General features: G+C 40.2%; 1 protein-coding gene across 1 annotated transcript in view; it reads left to right on the top strand.

Annotated features, from left to right (window-relative positions):
- Nucleotides 1–8,628: 8,628 nt before the first annotated feature.
- The window catches only part of SLC30A9 (solute carrier family 30 member 9), an 80,120-nt gene continuing 66,262 nt past the window's right edge, over nucleotides 8,629–22,486 (top strand). Inside the window, exons 1-2 of the mRNA XM_020990899.2 lie at nucleotides 8,629–8,916; nucleotides 13,156–13,338. Of these exons, the coding sequence (XP_020846558.1) occupies nucleotides 8,805–8,916; nucleotides 13,156–13,338 (295 nt within the window). The 5' untranslated portion in view covers nucleotides 8,629–8,804. The remainder of the gene's footprint in view (nucleotides 8,917–13,155; nucleotides 13,339–22,486) is intronic.

Here is a 22,486-nt window from a genome sequence, read left to right as displayed (position 1 = left end):
AGTATATAGAAGGCTGGACTGGAGTCAGGAAGACAAACTTAAGTCCTAATCCTGTCACGTATTGGCATGTGACACTTCAACTCTCAATGTTCTAGGCAACTTTCTAAAACTGTTCTTGCAAAAAAAGTGATTACCTGTATTATAGAGTAAGTTACCTATACCAATCACAGGTCCAAACTCTGTCCCTATCCTCTTATCCCTGTTATTGCCAGGCATCGTGCTAGGTGCCATGAATACAAAGATAAAAATCATAGTCTTTGCCTTCAAGAAAATTCTACTCTATTGGCAGTGAGGGAGAATGTACATTGGTAAGTAAATGTGAATTACACACAAAGAATGTGGGATATATTATGAACCTATGAATCTGATGGTGTAGATTATCTATAGATCTCCACTTCTGAGAAATTTGGGCTATCCTGCCTAACAGGGCAGGCTACTTACTTGGCCAACCCTACCTCATAAATAGCTCCAATTGGACAATGTAGAGGGGTTTCTGCAGGAATTCAAGGAAATTTTTTACATCTCTCTTATAGCATCAGGTCTTCTGGCCCCAGTAAGGGAAAAAAGATCGTGGAATACCCCTGCTCAGATTTTTTTAAAATCAGTTTTTGATCAGTTTTTTAAGAGTTTGTCTGCACATATCTGGATGAATTAGCCTTATTATCCTCTTATAATCTCTCTACCAGCAGACTATCCTAGAAACTAGTAGAGGGGAGGAGGTCCCTTCCCTATTGCTTATGCAGTGAGTCCAGGGATCTACTAGCTGCTACTGTCTTCTTGATTTCACTATTTCTTCTGTGTACCATATTTGCTATATTGGGCTCATCTGGTTCCTGAATCTCATCTTCCAAGACACAGAATTGCAAAATCTCAAAGTTGGAAAGTTTCTGGCTGGGTGTGAGACATGAAAATTATAAAAGATGCAAACTTTAGAGAATCAGGTTGAGGCAGAGAAATGGTCACTGAGTGGCCCATCCTGCATTCTGGCTTCTTTATGTCCTATAAGTTTCCTTGAATCTAAATTCTTTGATTAGTTCCTCAGTTTTTGTAGAATCTTAGTTATTCACAGACATCCTGGTAAACAACCAGGCCTGGCTTTTCATTTGCCCTTCCCCTTCTGCCAACTTGGACCCCACTTTCTTTGCTCCAGGGGAAAATTGCCCTTTTTCTGGGGTCTTCACTATCTAACCATTGGCATGGGAAAGATAGGACATTAGGTCTCTTCAAGGCTGTTTAAGGATGAAGCATGCTAATTCATTTCAGTGCAGGTTTCAAGCTGGTAATTAGTACTAATGACCAACCTCGCCCTATTCCCACTTTTCCCTGTCGTCTCTACTTGCACAGATATTCAAAGCAGAAAAGTGAGAGGTATGTCACAAAATACTTCCTCTCCCCTAAAAGTAATGCAAATTGAGGAGCTACCTAAATAGAATATGGGAATAAAGGTGTTAACATTAAAATATCTGATAGAAGCCAATGGGAGTTGTTTTTGGCGTGTAAATTTTTACAATAAATCATAGAACAGGGATATTTTAGAGGGGATATGATGTATGGGTGTCTGGGAGATGGAAGACCTTCAGGTAGGCCAGGTAGGCTGGAATTGTAAAGGATTAAAAGAACACTTATTGAGAAAAGGAAGAAGAAATGGTGAAAGAAGGAAAAGAGTAAATAATCAGAGCTATTTTGAGGTATAACACCTTCAGGTTAGATTCCGTGACCCCTTCTGTGCCCTTTAATAATTTGTGCCCAAATAAAATCCAGTACAGGAATAGAAGATACTTAGATTCTTGAGCTACTCCTGGAAGGGGCCAGAGGGTGAGAGGTCCTTGATATATCTCCAGATCTTCTTGTCAGAAGAGAGCTTCTGACACACGGTTGCATGTATATATTCAGTGGATTAGACTAGTCTTTTCTCTATGGAAGGCATGGTAGACTTGAGTAGAAACCATACTAATTAGTCAACAAACATTTCTTCTGCAAGAAGATTTCTTTGGTTTCCCATTAGTTATATATAAAAAAATTTAGAAAGGGGGGAAAACAGAAGAGGAGCTTACTTTTCCAAAACAGGGATATTAAAAGAGTAGCTTGTCCCTGGAGAGGAGAAAGTAAGTAGGTCCTATTAGCTAGAATAAAAAAAGGCACACAAGTTCAATCACCACTGGGAGGCAAGAAGTAGAATCCTTAGAGGTCCCCAGGTTATTTTAGCTTTCATGGAGATCTAAGTCATTCCTGGTCAGTCAGGACAAAGGAACTGACTTCCTGAAAATCAGATGCTAATAATTAATAAATTTAAAAAAATGGGTAGAGAAGAAAAGTATGTAGGCCTATATGATTTCACTAGTATAGGGCACTCTTATCAGTGCAGATCAGCAAACATTTTATAGTTTATATTCTCCAGGTCTCTGTTGACACTGAGGGGTTAAGAGATTTGCTAGAGACACACAACTAGTCAACTGCAATGATGGCTTTTTTTTTTTAGGCAATTGGGATTAAGTGACTTGCCCAGGGTCACTTGAACCTAGGTCTTCCTGATTTTAAGACTTGTTCCTAATCCACTAAACTGCCACAGTGCCTCTTACTGCCAAACCTATGCTTGTTTAAAATTAATCAGCAAGGCTACATTATGCATTGACAGAGCCACAGATGGATTTTCTGATAAGTCAGTTTCTAGGTAATCCGCCATATTTATCTTTTGAACAGAATCATCATTTTCTTAAAGCTACAGTCAGGAAGAAACTAAAGATAGCTTAGCTAAAGTTTAGCTACAGAAGCAAATGCCTAGGAGAGTACTTAAATGTTGGAAGCCTCTAATGAAGGTATAGTATGTGGTAATATCTAACATCTCCCCTCTCTCTACTTCTATTTCCATAACTTAATCATTCCCTATGTGCATGTATCTATTTGTAATGCTCCAATTATCATGGAACAGGGACATGTTAACGTGTCACTTTGGTATAAAACAATATAAAAAATGACAAATTTTTCTCCTTTCTCTTATGTGTTTCTTCAAGGTTTTTTAGCATAACAGTGCAAAGTAACTGGGGTCATAGTTTCACGCAGAGTTCTTAATGTTCAAATTCACTGATGTAACAAGACAGAGAGTCCAATGGTCTTGAACCTTGACTGAAACAATTTTCTCTCAGCTCTTAACAGATTACCTCTGGGAACAGTCAGCTGCTAAATGTCTCCCAAATGGAATCCACGTGAAGTTTTCAATTGTACCTCTATTCTATTCTGTCCAGTTAAGAGCATACACAGGAAGTAACAGAATCATGAACCTCAAATGAACTGGTAGTGACCAGATCGTTGGGAGGGTGGAGATTTATTGGCTGGCTCCTAACATTATCAGGTGCTAGTCCATTTAATCCCAGCTGTAGCTGCTGGGTGGTCTTCTGTGTCCAAATTTAGTGTAGAAAAGTCCCAAAATAACACAGTAAGAAGGTAGTTGCATAAAATATTTCTTCTCCCTATGTCTGATTTTAACACTTTCTAAAAAATGGAAACCATTGCTTCCTAATGTTTCTGTTGTGTTAAATGTGGGCTTTTAAAAAACAAAACAAACCTTTGTTTTGCTACTTTGAAGCACTAGCCTGAATCTTTTTCTCAAAATGGCAATTCTCAAAAATTTCAAGGTCAAATGGAAAATCCTTGAAGACATCATTCTGTGTAGTAGCCTAGAAGAGGAAGATAAAAGAATGAAAAAGCATTTATTAAGTGCTTACTATGTACCAGGCACTGTTAAGCACCTGGAATGCAAATAAAGAAAATAAAGTAGTACCTGTGTTAAAGGGGCTTACATTCTTCTGGTTGTATGTTTTGAGGTTCTTTGTCACTAAAGTAAGATTCTATGCTCTGACTCTTTTTGTGCTGCTTGCTCATAATCCCAGCCAATTACTTGAATTATAAACACTTTGTTAAGGTAGGGGTCTGCTTCTATTGTGGAGGATGTACTGTCCCAAGCTTCGGGGGTTTTGTGTAACTGTTTTCAGAGATACTTCTAGAGACCTGTAAATTTTCAGTTCTTCCAAGGTGCTATGATCAAGGGTGAGGTGTTTACTTCTTTCCTGGCCTATGCTCTGGTCTATGAGTGACTACAAGCACTCTTTTCTGTCTTGGAACTGTGAGGATTCTCTCTCCACAGCCATTACAAGCTCTACCATGTCAGCACTCCTCCTTGCCCCAGGACTGCCACCCAGAACTGTGACCCAGATCCAAGCACGGGCAAAGCAAGAATCCTGCATCATCAAAGAGATCCCTGCAATCGCCCTCTGATCAGTCACACAATTCCCCCTCAGTCTGTGAGCCACAAGCTCCAGAAGCAGCCGTCCTCCCAGGGCTGTGCTCAGAAACTGGGGCTGGGACCTCGCTTCTCTCTCATTGCAGACACAGACTTTTCCTACTGACCTTCTAAGCTGTCTTTGGCATTCATGGTTTGAGAAGTCTAGAAATCGTCACAGCTGTCCCGTGATTCAGTCCTTTGAGACCTGCTCCGGGTTTGCTGAGGCCTGCGTGCCCATGCCCGACTGTGCTCCTCTCCCAGCCCGGCAAGATATACCTTTCAGATCAACCATCCAGGTTCTCTTGAGCTGGAAATTTGTTTCACTTTGTCTTTTTGTGGGTTCTGCTGCTTTAGAATTTGTTTAGAACTATTTTTTACAGATATTTGGAGAGGCTTAGGGGAGAGTTCAAGCAAGTCACTGCTTTTACTTTGACATCTTGGCTCCACCCCAAGGAGCTTACATTCTAATGAGAGAAGACAACATAGTGGTAATGGGAGAGTTTAAATGTGGTGGCATGATTTGGAAATGGTCAGGAAGTGTTATGATGGCCTAGTTCTCTGGCAAGATAAGACAAAAGCTCCCTCAAAAGAGCATAGGGTCTGGAGGATGATCAGAGAGTAGCAGCTGGCATGGTTTGGACATGGCTGGGAAGTGATGAAATGTTGTGTACAAGGAAGCCAGTTTTGCTACATTGTAGAACATGCAAAAGAAGAGTAATGTGTAAGTAGCCTGGAAAGACAGGTTGGATCCAGATTGTGAAGGGCTTTAAATGCTAGAAAAAGAAGTTTATATTTTAATTCTGTAGGTAACACAGTGAAGTAACACGGTCAGAACTGTGCTGTAGGAATACCAACTTGGCAGCCCTGTAGAGGATAGATGGACAGGTGAGAGATTGAAAGCAGGGAGACCAGTTAGGAGGCTATTGTAAGGGGTTCAAGTCAGGAGGTGTTGAGGGCCTCAACTGAGGTGGTAACTGTATGAGTCAAGAAAAAAGGTGGAGAGGCATGTAAGAGATGTTATAGAGTTTGAACTGGTAGGATCTGGCAACTGATTAAACATTAGAGGCTGATAAAGAGTAAAGAGCTGAAGATGATTACACTCCACCATGCTGTGTCTTTATAAAACGTTTATATATGAGGTATCCCAAAAGTTTAAAACTACATGAAAACATGCCTTATAGTCTGTTGTATCAGATTTTAATTCTATGCAATTACCGCACTAAAACTTTTGGGACACCCTATACATAGTAAAAATCTGATATAAGAGCCTAAATGGCATATGGTCATCCTGTCCCCTCTCAACACATCTTAAAATTCAGTCCCATCATAGCAATTTTTCTAATTTGTCAAGATCCTTGGATGTAAGTGAAACGTTGTTAATAATGGAGTTCAATGGGTCACTGTCAGGTAGGACTCTAGACTGTGGCCCCAAACAGACATTGCATTTTTTGGTAATCATTTTCAGTAGTGTTATTTTTCAGGAATATTCAGCATCTACAGCTGTTAAAATGACAAACTGTGGTTGCTAACAAAAGGATAAGGGTGATCAGTAGTAAGTGAAATTAAATGTATATATGAAGTTAGTAGAGGGGTGGGATGGGGAGGGAGGGGAACAGTTAAAAGAGAGTTGGTTCCTCCAGAGAATGTAAGCAGCCAGCCAGACTTCTGACTCCTCTGGATGTGGTTGGATCATCCTAATTAATGTTTTGGAAGGCTTCCAGCTATACTTTGCCATTGCTTACAGATGGTGTAAAATACACTTCAGAGAAGACACTTGTTTCAATAGGAAGTTAGCAACCATTTCCTCAAGGCTTTTCTTTGGAGTGTCCTACTTTTGCGTGCTTTGTTTGGATGTAAACTTCTCTATTTTCCCCTTGGAGAGGATTTTTGCTTATTTGCAAGCTTTATTCAGGCCTTCCCCCCTCTTTTCTCCCCCCATAATCATTGAATTTTAAACATTTTCTCCTAAGTACAAGATTGGGATTCTCATTCCTAGGATAAGGACTGGACTTTTGATTTCACTGGTAGAGAGCTCTGAGGTGAGAAAATTCCCTCTACCAATGAAGGTTAACACTTTCTCAGAAAGTACAGGAGAGATATTGGAGAGATGCTTAGAGCACTGAGAAGTTAAGTGACTTACATAGAGTAACACTTTTGTTGTTAGATCATTTCAGTCATGTCCAACTCTTTGTGACCTCATTTGGGGTTTCCTTTGGAAAGATACTGGAGTGGTTTACCATTTTCTTCTCTAGTTCATTTTACAGATGAGGAAACTGAGGCAAACAGGGTTAAGTGACTTGTTCAGGGTCATACAGCTAGTATATGTCTGAGGCTGTATTTGAATTCAGGTCTTACTGATTCCAGGCTCAGTGCTCTATCCATTGCCCCGACTAGCTGCCCTTATAGGGTCACACGACCAGTATTAATCAGAGGCTGGACTTGTACTCAGGTCCTCCTGGCTTCAGAGGTCAGCCTTTATTTACTCTCTATTATTACTAGCTACTTGGAGAAATGGATATATGTATTTCTGTATAGTGTATCGAAAACAGGCAAAGGGTGAACAGGCCTTCAATGTGAGTAAACTTTATTACTATAGAAACCACTCTGGGCAAGGTTCCTATCTTAAGAATCCCATTAACTATACTAGCTCAAAAGATATAAAACAGCAGAAAACTCAAGGGGAACAATATTGTTACCATGCTGCAGTGGCACCTAGTAATACATACACATGGTGTAATAGTTAAAATGTTGGACTGACAACCAGGACTACCTAGATTCGAATTCTGTGCCTGACACTTCCTCGGTTACCTTGGGTCATGTACTCGGTGCTGTATTCTACATCCCAGTTTCCCCAGAAGTAAAACGAAAGGGATTGGAAAACAAGATCTCCCTCTTCCATCTTTTGATTGACCTAATATCTAGACTGGGATGGAGAACCTGTGGCATCGAGGCCACATGTGGCCCTCTAGGTCCTCAAGTGCGCTCCTTTGATGGAATCTAAATTTCACAGAACAAATACCCTTAATAAAAGGATTTGTTCTGTAAAACTTGGACTCGGAGGCCACATGGAGGACCTAGAAGGCCTCAAGGCTGCAGGTTCCCCACCCCTGATCTAGACTCTGAAGCAGAGGACTTCGTTTCCTTAATATTTTGATAATTGCATTTCAATATACTTGGTTTCCTTGAATCTTAAGTGTTTTGTGATCTGTGTGGCATTTAAAGCCCTTCATGACCTAGTCCCCTGCTACCTTTCCAATCTCCTTACACCTTACTCCCAACATGTAATGGTCCAGTGACACTGGCTGGTTCAAGAATAAGGTGCTTCATCTCAGCTCTGGGCATTTTCTCCAGTTATCACCTGCAATTATTGGAGTTTCATGGTGTGTTGTGGCAGCACAGTCTCAAAGAGTTCAGAATCAGACCACCTCTAATCCAAGTACAGCCATGTATTGAGGATTGACGCCCCTCAGAAGTGGGCTAGATTCCAAGACGAACCGGCAACCTAGTGAGACAATCCAGGTACATTTATAGTGTAACAATGCTGATTATACAACAGAAATTATGAATATTAAAAAGGCAGGTGGGGTTTGTTAAGGGATTAGGTAATAAAGGAAGGGGGGGGTCCCTTCTATGGTTCAGTGGTCAAACCGTCCTGTTCATGCTGCTTTCTTATTGGCTAGCTACTGGCTGGTCAAGATGGATAGTTAGATATTGTGGTCCTAAATGGATGATGTGATTGTGATTGTGGTTGAGTACAAGGACAGACCTGTTCAAAGATATGAACTGGGATCAGGGGGCATTGGCTTGAGTCTGGGGGCCTAAGGTGTGGTTAAAGCTAGACTGTGCGCTTACATAGGACTTGTCTGTTCAGTGGGGCCCATAAGAATATTAGACTATTGGGGCTTGGGGCAGCTTTATTAAGATTCCATCACTTGGAATGCTTTTTCTCCTCCACTCCAGCTACTGACCTCCTGGCTTCCTTTATCTTTATTTATTTATGTGAAATTTTTTTTTCCCTGGCTTCCTTTAAACCCCTACTAAAATCCCACCTTCTACAGGAAGCCTTCCCAAACCCCTCCTAATTCTAGTACCTTCTCTCTAATTCATTATGGAATTTTAAGCATATTAAAAACATTCTGAGGAAGGGTCTGGAAGCTTCTGACATAAAAAGGGTCCATAACCCCGGTTCTCCAGCTGCCCCATGGGGAAAGCCAAATACAATGGAGAAGGCACCCAAGCCCGGTCCTGTCAATTTAGAAACCAGAGACCGCGGAGTCGGGGAGCACGTGCATGACGCAACAGCACGTCCTCCGTCATTTCCGGCACCGGCTCCCGGCCCTCAAGTATGCTTCCGGGTTGAGAAGGTCGCCTGTGGCGACGACGGCGCCGCTCTCAGCAGGTGTTCACGTTCTATGGAGCCAGTAGGTGCGGGCAGCGGCAGCTGTAGCGGTAGCCGCGGCGGCTGTGGCGGCAGCGGCGCGAAGGCAGGAGGCGGAGCCCGCGTTGGGGCCTTTGCTCCGGCAGGATGCTACCTGGTTTGGCCGCCGTCCTTGCTCACAGACGCGGCTGGTCCTCTCTGTCCCGGCTCCCCCTAAGGTGCCGGGCGGCGCCCAGCAGCCCTTGCGGCCCCGCCCAGGGTGAGTGGCCCGGCCCCGGCTCGGGCCCCGCTTGGAGAGGCCGGAGGGGCGGGCACGGGCACCGCTTCCCCCATAATTATCTCTTCCTATCTCCTAGGCCGCTGGGCCTCGGCTACGTCCTCCTTCCAGTCCCCCAGCCGACACCCGCCTTGCCCGCCTCTCCATTGGAGGCGGCCGTCTCGCAGGAAGGCGCGGGTTCCGCGTGCGGGTCGTGCTGTCCATGCCGTAATAAAGCCCCCCTGTCACAACCCACTTCCTGTGCCCAGCGATGCTTGGCCCGGGACTCCCCAGGCCATTCGCCCTCCGCAGCCGGGTCGTGGCCGGCACATTTTGTCCTGCCTTTAAAAGTGTGCCTTTGCGCTTAATAAAAAAATGATCCCTCCCCCCATCCCGTTCTCATCCCCGAACCATTGGAAAATGAATTTAGATTAGAATTGACTCATTAATCTGTAACTCACAGTTATACAATTCTTCGAAACAAACAAAAAAAATGACAAAAGGCTTTTCTGGAGCTCAACCCAGCAGTGTCATATCCGGTAACTTCAAGAGTTATCTTGAGGTAGTAGACTTTATTTTACTACTCTTTTACATACTGTCTTTAAATTCAGATTTATCTGAAGATTCATACAGCATTGTGCAGTTTGGAAGTAGGATTCAAACTCCCCTCTAACCCTTTTAAAAATGGAAATCAGGTATTAATATTTTATTGCCGTCTTGGTTCCTTTGATGTTTTATTATCCCTTCAGATTGACGTTGGCCCTTTTGTTAGCATACATAAATTTTTGTGTTCTTGGGCAGGCCTGCATTCTACCAAAAATATTTCTCAAGTGCTAATTAGAGAGAATAGAATAAAATTTTCCACAATTTTATAGGATTATTTTGATACTTGTTAACAAAATTCCAAATTATTATGATAGAATTTCATGTACTTCCAACTTTTAATGATTTGTGCCAATACTGGGGATGGGATGGAGGTGGGGGGAAGTGCTGTAGCCAGTCCAAATGTCTCTGGAATTGGTATTTTTAAAATGGTTTAGCTTACATTTGAATATTATCAAGTCTGATTTTGTGGGAAAACACTTCAGTTGAAATGATAAAGTGCTATGAAGACCTGCCTCAGGAAGCAGTGAGACGTAACTGTTTCAGTATAATTATTTTCTTTTGCAATCTTTATTTTATGCATTTAAAGACATTATTCTGAGAAGAGACCTTAGCCTTTACTACCCTGCCAAAGGGGTCCATGACATTAAAAAGGTTAAGACCCTCTGGCTTGAGGATATTGGCTGGGCTTGGCATTATTGACTGAGCTTCAGGCTCTGTAGAGGAGTGTAAAAGTAAAGAAGAGAGTGGTAATATTGGACTTTATCACTTAATCATTTTTGGTTATGTTAAAACATGAAAGTGATAAGCAATTGAGTTAACTGTAGTTCAATTCATGTTAATAATTTATATTAACACTTAAATAATTATATAGTGATTGGGAGTTTTGTACTGTGTAGAACTACTGGGTAATTAATTTCTTGAGAAAGTAAAACCAAGATACCTTCTGAATATCTGTAGACCTGGAAGCACTTGGGAAAACAAGCAAACCAAACCCTAAAATTACACTGGTCCTGTAGGTTAGTCTTGGTGGAAGGAAAAGAATGTCCTGATTACCTGATAATGTCTAAACGGCCAGTATTTTATGTTGGAAGCTGAAAACCGAGGTAGAAAGGGTAAGAGACAGAGAAGACAATAAAGGAGAAAAGGGAAGAGATGCAGCGTAGGTAGCAGCAAATAGGGTTTAGCAGCAGATATCCTTAACGATGGAGGACAGTGATAAAATTGAACAGCCTGGAATCTGAATCTCGAGCTGGAAAGAGCTAAAATAATCATCTCTACTCCCTGAAGCCTGTAGAGAGCATCACTAAAGACCCAGGAGTCATAGGACAACTTTGCCATTGTGTATGAATGAGGCAGGCAAAGAGCAAGGTTTAGTAACCAAAGAGCAGGGTTTTTTTTGCTGGGTGGTTGTAGAGTTCACAAGGAAACAGTGTTACTTGCCTGCCGTTATTACCTTATGATGGAATCTATAGATCATTGTATTATTCAAAATATGAAATGTTATAGAAGAGAGCAAGTGAAACAGTTCATGCATCTTTGTGTAGTATGTAACACTTTTAATCTTGACGTTAAAGATGCCATTTTAAATTTTTCTTGTGCCTGGAATTCTTTTCAAAGCCATATTAGGGACAGCTTGGAAAAAAATTTCTATCATTTTCCAAAGAAGAAGAATTTAGAGGTATTTAGGACCTCTTCAAAATACCCTAGCACAGATACTTGGAATGATGAGAGGGATGTTTTTCATTTCATAGCTCATGAATCAACAATGTGACCATGTGAATGTGAACAAGAGAGTAGGTACAGGCTGAACTGGCTGCTTTCTCTTCCTCTAGAATGCAAGCTCAGGGGCTGTCATCTTTTTCCTCCTATATTTCCAACAGCCAGGTACTTAGTAGGTTCTTAGTAAATGCTTTTTGAATTAAGTTGACAGAGAGGTGCCCATAATCATTAAGTTGATATAGCTACTATAGATAATTTTTTTGAAAGGTACTAAGCTGTCAGAAGAAAGTAATAGTAGTAGTGAAGAAGTTTATCTCCTGAGATCAAGAAAGCCATCTCTAAAGCTGAAGCTTCAGTCAGTAATTTGCAGAATATTATGTTATACTACTAAGGAAATTATTTACTATTTCATCTTTGTGAGCGGGGGCCACTGATATCAAGGGGCTCTTTAAAAATTTTTTTTGGGTTAATTAACTAACAAGCATTTGTTTCTCTCTCTCTTTTCACTCCCCAGTTGAAAAGAAAAAGAAAACCCTTATAACAAATTGACCATGTCCAAAAATGTTTGTCTCATTCAACATGTTTTTATTTAGTCTGTTACCTCTTTGTCAGAAGGTAGGTTCTGTCAGGAGAAGCATTCCTCATTATTGTCTAGGGACTTTCAATAAAGCAAGTTAGAAAGCCACTGCGATGGTTAGTAACCTTTCAGTCCAGTGTCCTATACCTTACACATCTATAGCTGTATTCAAGAGTGTGTCATAAACTGATGTTTACGATGATTGAATCATTAAAGAAAATTAAATTCATTATATTCATTGTATTCTGTTTATGAAGGTAGGTAAGTACATTTTAGAAAGATTTCCACAAAATTGTTTTTAAAGCACTGGCATTTAGTGTCAAAATCTCACTTATTTGGAAAACTCTTAACCTTAATGACTATTCCCAGAGTTACAGAGTAGGTGAAATTTTTAGTATTTCTAGAGCAATGAAGTTGAGTGATTTCTACACAGTAGGCATTGGTAGGGAGGGAGTCCTGAGGAAGGTAGTCCCAAGTGTGCATACTAATTATGGAGAGATGGTACTCATAATAAAGACGGAATTTTAAGTATTTAAGATGGAAGAAGGGTAAATGAGAAGAGCATGACCATTTTTTTTCGAAGCACCAAGGGATGCGCAAGAATATTTGCTCTTTCCTTTTTTAAAAGGAATAGGAACCAGAAAAGGAGACATAGTATTGACCCGGACAGGAATGATGGCTAACATTTTCAAATCTTCCAGACTAGTCTAAATACCTTACTCTTACAGTATAACTTAAAGACTGTCAGAAGTGTAGGCAGAATTGGAAGCAGACAAAGTTTCTCCGTGGTCTCTGACATCTGTCTTCCTTCAGTGCCCTTAGGTGGGCCGTGCTTCCTATTTAAGTCTTGACTTCTGCCTACTGAAACCCCCATCCCAGCTGTATTGATTTAATCTGCTAATTAAAGCAAAATTGAACCAAACACATGAATGACTGACATTAGCTTTCCTAAAATGTCTTTGCTTCTCCAAAGAAGAGATCCTCTCCAATTGTTGGAATTTGAGGGGGTGCTATTTTTGATCTGGGTGTCTTCTGGTATTTTTTGCTTTTTGTAGTGTATCTTTTCCTCTACATTCCCAAATAATCCACCTAAAATAGAGTAAAACCTGGTAGTAATAGATGAGTAAAATGCTCACACTCCCGATCTCTGCTTTTGTAAATGATTCTGTACCCCTTGGGGATCATTACATGCAAAGATCTTTGTGCTCATCTGTGAATGTGATGGGAAATTCTCTTGTCTTTATAAACTAAATTTGTATAAAATTCTTGTATCTTTAAATATAAATACAATTTCTTATTCTGGCCCCCTAAAGTTTTATTTAACATTGATTTCTTTTTAGGATGGCAAAGCTTAGTGACACTTGGAAGCTTCTCAAGCATTTTACCGTGCAGTCATCTACATATTTACTCACTGAGTCAAGTAAGAACTTACTCTACAAATACTCAGAAAGAAGGACTGGAAAGGCAAAATGTTCAGTTACCATCAACTTCAGGAAAACATATATCTACTCCTGATGAAAAAGGTACATATTTTCTTCTTTTTTTTTTTCCTAATCCTGAAGGGTTGATTTGAGAAACTGTCTGAATAATTCTTATCTTTTTTTTTCTGGTAGAATTGCTGACTTGCTTTATAAAATTATAGATAATACAATTTGAAACTTATTTTATAATACATGTAGGTCCTAGTGTTGAGCCACTTCAATGTTACTTTGAAAAATAAAAAAATGTGAATGTTTTCAGTTTTTTTGTGTAATTAAAATGATCATTAGAACTTTTCATAACTATTCTTTGATGTGAGTTAAACTTGAATTAGAAGCATTGTTTCCTTTAATATTATATCTGTTTTGAGAGAATGGCTTTGTTACATGAATGGTTAACTGTTAAGACTGAGCATATCTGGAATTTATATACTAATGGTCTAGGGAGTGCTAAATTATGCTGACAGCTAAGCTCCTCTCCCACCCTAGTTCCCAAGAGACTAATCCCCTAGTTTGGTAGGGAGAGGTAGAGTGTTTTTTCTAGGGTTGGCCCTCAAGGAGGGTCTCTTATGGGGAAGGAGAGACCTAGGATCATAAAACATTTTAGAGCTTCAGGAAAACTTAGTACAACTCCCTCCTTTTGCAGATAAATAGACCCTGGTTCTGAGGGGTTTGGTGGTTTTATGAAGGTTATACAACCCAGATAAGAGACCTTCAAACCAGTGTCTCTTGATTCGTTACCCCAGTGTTTTGCATTCTGACTCATACCTTAGGATAATAAAAGAGCATTCACAAGTTGAGTGGTATGATGGAAAGAATGTTGGACTTAATTGAGATTCTTGCTAAGGGTGAATAGTTACTTGAGGATATTTTAGAGGGGATTTTTTATATGATAAAGTTTGGACTAGATGGCCTTTTTGATACTTTACAATGTCAAGATTCTATGATTCTGGGACTCAGAAAGCTAACATCCCAGCTATGTCATATAATTACAGTGTGACTCTATGGGGTGGGCTACTTTACTTGTCTGGGCTTCAGTTTCCTCTGTAAAATAAGGCAGTTGGATGAGATAATTTCTCTTAAAAATATTTTTATCTATATATCTACACACATATGTGTACACACACACACACATACACACACGCACACGTTTGTCCAGTCAACAAAAATCGGTCTTCTCTCTCTAACCCTCACTCTTTTCCCCCAATTGAGAATGAAAGAAAAAGCAAACCTCTGTTACAGACATGCATATTTAAGCAAAACAAATTTCCGCATTGTCCATGTACAAAAATACATCTTGTTCTGCACTCTGAGCCTTTCACAACTCTGTTAGGAGGTGGGTAGCATATTTTGTTATTAGTCCTCTAGAACCCTGATTGGTCATTCTGCTGATCAGAGTCCCAAATTCTTTGAAAGTTGAGGTGGTACAGTGGCTGAAATACTGGGCACGGAGTAAGGAAGAATAGAGTTTAAATCCTACCTCAGATACTAACTGTGTGACCCTGAGCAAGTCACTTAATCTCTCTATCTCAATTTCTTCAGTTGTAAAATGGGGATAATAATAACATCTGTCTTCCACAGTTGTTGTCAGGATCAAGTGAGATACTGTATGTAAAGTGCTTAATGTAGTGCCTGGCACATAGTAGGTGCTATATAATGGTGTTATATTGTTGTCATTATATAACTTGTTCTCCTGGTTCTTTTGCTTATTTGTGTGTCAGTTCATATAAATTTTCCCAGGATTCACAGAAATTACCCCTTTCATCATTTCTTACACCACAGTAGGATTCTATCACATTTATATAACATAACCTGTTCAGCCATTTCCCAATTTATGGACGCTTCCTCAGATTCTCATTCTTTGCCACCTCAAAAAGAGATATACATATTTTGGTACATCCTTAGTTAGATTTTGTTTTGCTTTAGAATAATTTCTCCTTTCACCACCCTCCCTTTAATTACCCCTTCTCCCCTTTCTTTCCTGTTTCTCTCTTGGATAATATATACATATGTATTTTTAAAAACCAAGTTGTGTGTGTGTGTGTAATTTTCTGTCCCTTGACCAGTTCATATGAGAGTGAGCTTGTGAGCTTCATGTGTCAGCTGCTCCCCTCATTTATATAGATGCCTGCTTGTGTAGCCTGATTACGTTAGATAATTTTCCTTACTCTTCCTTTCCCTTCTTCCCTCCCCCACAGTGTGTTACTTTTCTCCTCCTTTCCATTCTTCTCTTAAGATCAAGACACAATAGATTCATTTCCAGGCCTTGTCTAATTAGACTCCCTCTAATGACTCCTAGTGATGATAAGTTCAGAGGTGACATATGTATCTCTCCCCATAGTTGAATGTAAGCAGTTTATTCTTGTTTAGTCCTTTATGACTGTTTATTCATGTTTACCTTTTTATATTTCTCTTGACTTCTATGTTTCAACATCAGAGTTTCTGTATAGCTTTGGTCTTTTCATCAATAATGTTTGGAAATCCTCTGTTTCATTAAAGATTGATTTATTTTCACCCTATAGGATTATACTTAGTTTTGTTGGGTAAGTAATTTTTGGCTGTAAGCCTATTGCTTTCAGGAATATTATATTCTATATTCCTTTATAATGGTATCCTGACTGTGACTTCTCAGTACTTAAATTCTTTCTTTCTAGCTACTTGCTATATTTTTTCTTTGACCTGGGAGCTCTGGATTTTGAGTATGATGTTTCTAGTAGTTTTCATTTTGGGATTTCTTTTGGGAGGCAGATACTTTCTATTTCTACTATGCTCTCTGGCTCAAAGAGATCTGGGTAGTCTTCTTTTAGGATTTCTTGAAATGCAATGTCTAGGCTGTCTCTCTTTTTTTTTTTTTTGGTCGTGGCATTCAGGTAGTCTGATGGTTCTTACTGATTCTTGCTTTTTTTTTTAATCTGTTTTCCAGCTCAGTTGTTTTTGCTATGAGATGGTTTATATTTGATCCTTTCTAATTTTCAGAGAGTTTGTTGTTGCTAGAGCAAGGATATATACCTCTTGTGCCAAGCTGTTAGTACCTTTTCCAGTTCTTTCTTCCATAGCTCTCATTTCTTTCCCAGTTTTTTCCTCTAGTGCTCTCATTTCATTGATAAATTTTTTTTAAGCTCTTGCTTCATCTTTTCAAGAATTCTGGTTGGATTTGTGCCCAAGCTGTGTTTTTCTTTGGACCTTTGATTGTTGATGTTTAAGAGTTATTCTCTTTTGCATTTGTCTTGAACTTCCCTGCCACCATAGTAGCTCTTTATGGTTGGGTTCTTTTTTGTTTGCTTGTTCTTCCAGGCTACTTCCTGACTTTGGACTTGATGTTAGAGCCCGAATCTGTGCACTTAGGAAGGGAAGTTCTGAGCTGGTTCTGTTGCTGCTTTCTTGTGATATTATGTGATGTGTTATTCCAGGATCTAAAGGACAGATCAGGCTGGGGACTTGTAAACTATCAGTTCTCTCAGGGTTCTGATCCAGGGTAAAATCTGATTGCTGCCCCCTTGTCCGAGCTCTGCAAGCTCTGACTTGAGCCATAGACTTAGCCACCATTAGCCAGCTGGAAAGCTCTGCTGGTTCAGAGCAACAGAACTGCAGGCTTTCCTGTGGTCTGGGATTCCTGCCCTGGTTATTCCTTTACAGGCTTCAATTTGGCTAGAAGCTGGAACTGAGACCCCCTACTCTGACCCACACTGCTGCTGCTTGCTTCTAAATTTTTTTTTTTTACATTTTTAGGCAGTTAGGATTAAGTGACTTGCTCAGGATCACACAGCTAGTAAGTGTCAAGTGTTTGGTCTGTTGCTTCTGAATTTGTACTCTCTTCTTATACTGCTTAGGGCCACAGCACTGAGTCATCCCGTTCCCCTGGAATGCCTCTCTGGATCTATGACCTGCAGCTGAGTAGTGGGCCGCAAAGGTGCCAGTTGGCACTTGCTCCTGTTGTAGTGCTCTAGGATGGATCTGGGACCTCTCCTTGCCTTGGTACACTGTGAGCAGGGTGCTCTTGGCCGCATACCATCTCTAATATCCCCAGACATCTTTCTTTATTTCCTTGTGCTAACCTAGACTGGATGAATGACTCACTATGACTTTTTACTGGATTTCTCCATCAGAATTTGATTTGCTGTGTTTGGTGGAGGTGCTTTGTTTTGTGGTGATGGAAGGGAGCAGGAAAGCTGCCCTGCTTTCATCTCCTCTGCCCTCTTGGTTCTGCCTCTTGAGATAATCTCTGAGGGCACATGGCTCTCCAACATTCTCTATTGTAAGCATGAGAGCATTTTGGGGAAATGGGATAGAAGGAAATTAGCAGGACCAGTGGCAGTTTTTCATCCTCTCTGAATACTTTTAAATCTGTCAGAAAGGGAGACCAGGTTACCAGGACTTGATACTTCAGGGACCTTCAAAGTCATTTAGGCCAGTCTCCTCATTTTACATATTAGGAAGCTAAAGCCCAGAGAAGTGGAGTGACTTGTCCAGGGTTCCACAAGGACTTAAGTGGCAGAGCCAGTATTTGAACACAGCGCTTCTGATTCCAAATCCAGCACTCTTTCTGTTAAACCTTGTGGGAAAGGTTAGGGAAAAATGGGTGAAAAAGTGTGGGTTTGGGGAGAATAGATAATGTAAAGAGGTCTTCAGTACAGATTGCAACTCATCTATGCTTCTTTATTCTGTGGAACTCATTTTGTCCCAACTGAAATGAAAAGGGGAAAGGAGGGGCCAGTGTCTTACCATTTATCTCCTGAAGTCCTGCCGAAGTTATCAGGTGATCTGGGGAGGAGGGGGTGTGTGGGATTTTTTCCAGTGGCATCTGTATAGCTGCTGCTCTGAGTGCCTAGGTAGTGGTTGGGTTATAACTACCCTGGGAGCCTTGCCCCCAGCTCAGAAATTAGGAGCTGTGGTGAAAAGAGTGAGTGTTGTGGTATAAGTTATTTACAGATAAGCCTCATGATTAGTTATCACAGGGAGTAAGACACTATGTGACCCACTTCCCTCCTCTGATTAGTTGATAACATATGCTTTGGGATTATGCCACAACCCTTTGGAGACAGCTGTCTGTGGACGGGTGCCCTTGTCTCTGTATGTAAGGAACTGGAACAGTTCAGGTGATGTGCTTTTGTGGCCAATCACTGGACCAGGAAACCCTATTCTTTCTCTTTTTAGTGGAAATTGTCTCCCCTTTATTGAAGGCATTCTCATTGATGTAGGCCTTAGACTTAAGTCAGAAAGTTAGTAGAATTGATTAGGAGGAAGTAAGAAGAGCATTGGCTTCTTCCTCCCACTTGGAGGGGCAGGGGCTTAGGAAACCATAGAGCCTCACCTATCCTCTTCATCTTAGGGCTAACCCTACACAAGACAAGGAAGACTTAGCATGCCTCCAAATCTCTCCTACTCATTGCTTCACCAATTAGACACCCCTAGCAAAGACATTTGGCAATGTTAAAGGAAAGAGCCACTGGTTATTTATTGTTGCCAGGATGCTTTTTGGTCTCTAAGCTTTTGTCACTGTATATTCCTCCTTCCTAGAATATCTTCCTCTTCACTCTTTTATGTACCTTTCCTTCAAGTCTGAATTCAGGTCCTTTTTTCTGTATGAAACTTCTTGACAGACTGGCTCCAGTTTATTTTTCCAAAGTTATTTCATGTTATTTCCTTTAAAGCTCATTGTTTTATTTGAACAAACCTCTTGTTGTCCCTCTTATTCCTCATCTCCCATTTCTTTACTTTTACACAGGCTGTCTTGTATACCTGGAGTACATTTCTTCCTCACCTTTGTCTCTTAGAATCCTTAGCTTCCTTCAAGGGTGAATTTACTTTCTACCTTCTATAGGAATTCTTTTCTGACTCCTAGTTGTTAGTGTTTTCTCCTTAGACCATTTTGTTCATATCTGTTTAAATGTTGTTATTTTTCCAGTAGATTGTAGGCTGTTCAAGGGAAAAGACTGGCTTTAGTTTTTTATACCTAGCTCCTAGCACACAGAGTCTTCCTTATATGTAGCGGGCACTTGATAATTGTTGAATGAATCTGAATATGTAGTGCTCATGTGGTCACTCCCATCTCTGGATCCCCACAGAGCTTATTTCTTGTACCGGTCATTTGGCATTTTTCTAATGCCACCTGATATTGCTATTAATTTCATTGTAAAGTAATAAAAATGATAGAAGAAATTTCATCATATTTAGTAACATTTATTGAATGTTTGCTCTGTGAATTAGCCAGTTGTAAAAACTAGATTATAAATTCCAGGAGAGTGGGGAATGTGGGTCTTATCATCAGATAGCCAAGTGCTTTTTTTCAACAGTGCTTTGAAGGTTGAAAGATTAGGGCTGAATATGTAGATTTGGGAGTTGTGATACATGAATCCATGGGATCTATTGAACTCTCTGAGGGAGACTAGAGAAAGAAGAGAAGAGGGTCCAGGACAAAAGCCTGGAGTTATATCTTTGCTAACGGATCACCACATGGATTATGATCCTGCCAAAGAGATTGAACATGAGTGTGGCTAAACAAGGAAGCTGAGGGGGTAGTCAAATAACCACAGCTGTGGGTAGGTGGTAAGGCCACTGTAGCTTGTTTTCCCAGAATTTCGCAGTGAAGAGGAGAAAAGAAGATATCTTGAGGGGATGACAGGGTGCAGTGAAGATTTCTTAAGGGAAGAGCTGACCCAAACATGCCTGTAGGCCTCAAGGACAGAGACTGCAGATGAGAAAGAGGGAATGATTAGAGTAGCAAGCTCCTGGAAGAGATGAGATTGTATGTGGGTTAGGGCACATGTTAACTTTGGCGTGAAGAAGAACCTATTTCTCAGAGACAGGAGAGAGGAAATGAAGCTGTAAAGGTTCTTTGAAGCTTGGAGTTGGGGAGTAGTGGGTGGTCTCTATCGAAGTAGGAAACAAAGAGACCTGATGAGAGATGGATGGAAAAGGCTTTGGTTGCTGCTGAGGGGAGTCTTGGGAGTCATTAAAGGAGAATAAAAGTTTTATTATATAGTAGTGAGTGCCTAATTGAGATTAAAAAATAAGAATTTGTATTAACACTCAGCCAGTTTAGTGCTATGATTTCCATGTTGAAGATTGACAGGGAGTGAATGGGGCCAAGACAAAAGAGTTACAGGGTAGTGTATAGTTTAACTGGCTAACTTGAGTGTTGAGACTTTGAGGAGAATATGGTAAGACCAGAACAAGGGTGATGGACTTGAAAAAGTGGGGGTAGGGGTGGAAGGGGATGAGGATGGTTACTTCCAGACCCTCTCTCTGTTACTATTTTTCAGCAGCTTCTCCTTTAAGGTTCTCTCTATCCAAATGTATCATCCAGTTCAAATGGTGATATTACTATTTACTACTGTATACTTTTAGTAGTAGTTTATTCTCCTTTTCTCAAGGAGTTCAGTACCTGACTCACAGTCTTCCTCTCCATCCCAACCCCTGCCATTATAATAGGGGACTTCAGACGTTTTGGCTTCACAGTTCCTCACTCAGTCTCCTCAGCTCTCATGACCTATTTCTTCTTCCTACCTCATCCACACAGAGTATGCCCTTGATCTCACTATCAGCTGAGTATTTTACCTTCTATGATCAAGAATTCTGAAATTGCCTTATTTGACCACATTGCATCTTTATGCCTCACACGTATTCTTCTCTCTCTCTCTCTCTCTCTCTCTCTCTCTCTCTCTCTCTCTCTCTCTCTCTCTTTTTTAAAAGCAATTGGGGTTAAGTGACTTGCCCAGGGTCACACAGCTAGTAAGTGTCAAGTGTTTGCTCTGAGGCTGGATCTGAAGTCAGGTCCTCCTGACTTCAGGGCTGGTACTCTATCCACCGTGCCACCTAGCTGCCCCTTGTAGTCTTCATTCTGTTTCTGACTGTTAGTCCCCTCCATATCTCAATACTGCCTACTCTGACTTCACTTTCTTCCTTACATATTGACCCTATAGTTATTGTCTTCTGCTGTAGAATCTCTTGCTCCTTTATCTTCCCATTGCTTCCACCTTGCCGAACCCAACCCTTGATTAAGCCCATCATCCACTTTCTTTGCTCCCACTTTTGTGTTAGGAGAAATCACACATAACCATCCACTTGACTAGATCTATTACACATTTATGCTGTTTAATCTCAACTGGTTTTTTACTGTAACAAGGCAAGCTCCAGTATTTAGCACAGTGTAGGTGCTTAATAATTGCCAGTTGACTGATTAATTCAGATTCTGTCCTATTCTCTGCAGAGACTATTCAAACCTTCTTTTCTGTCTTCAATCCTTTTATACCTTCTGCTCCCTCACCCTCTCAGCAAAAGACCTCATAATCTATTCTATTGAAAAAATAGTCCAATTAATATGAGTTCCTTCTTCTTCCCTACTCTACAATTTAAGTTTTCTTGACACAATCCCTCATTCTCTCTTCTCGTATCCTAATTGTTGGTGAAGAGATTGTCCTTTTTCTAATCCATCCTGACTCTTCTGCTTGTACCCTCATCCAATCCTGTCTCCTTTGACAGTGAATCAGGGTCATCATTGTGAACATTAATTTTTAAAAAATTATTTTTGTAGTTGAATGCCCTCAATTACATATACTTTACACAGAACATAAGAGACAGTGTCAGGAAATTTTCCTTCTGAAATGACATTTTAAGGATTCATGCTTTTTCTCCATTTTAAGAAAATTTTTTCAGTTATGGAGCAATGTTGGTTATTAGAGATACATTATATAGTGAGGAAGGAAAAAACAGCGTATGTATTCTTTTTTCTGACTTTTCTAATTGGAAAACCATTTTTTTAGAAGTCCTTTGAATAATAGAAACCTTAAGGCCCTCAGGTAAGATTGTAGCTAATCCAGCTTAAGCAGATTGATATATATATTTTTATTTAAGATCTCTGAGGAAGATTTATATGCTCTTTGAACAGCCTATATCAGGCAGTGCCTTCTTTTGGCTTACCTAAGTTTTTCCTGATTTTAGTTTAATTAAATTTCTTACTTTGCCTACTGTAGGGATTGAGAACTCCTTGCTTAGACAAGGTTTGAGAAAAATATTGGATTAGAAGTGGAAAAGATGACAAATCAGAAAAATGTACTATTCTTTTTACACAGGAATGGGACAAGAAAACAATGTTTATTAGAGTAGAAGGAAGAAATTAATTAACAGTCTAGAAAAGTGAAGGAACTAATAGAATTAACATTGAAAGATGTGATATTGTCATGAGAACGTGTGA

The sequence above is a fragment of the Phascolarctos cinereus genome, unplaced genomic scaffold (genome assembly GCF_003287225.1).
Source record: "Phascolarctos cinereus isolate Bilbo 61053 unplaced genomic scaffold, phaCin_HiC Scaffold_9;HRSCAF=440, whole genome shotgun sequence".
NCBI classification, from domain to species: domain Eukaryota; kingdom Metazoa; phylum Chordata; class Mammalia; order Diprotodontia; family Phascolarctidae; genus Phascolarctos; species Phascolarctos cinereus.
This window is presented reverse-complemented; position numbering and strand designations above follow the sequence as displayed.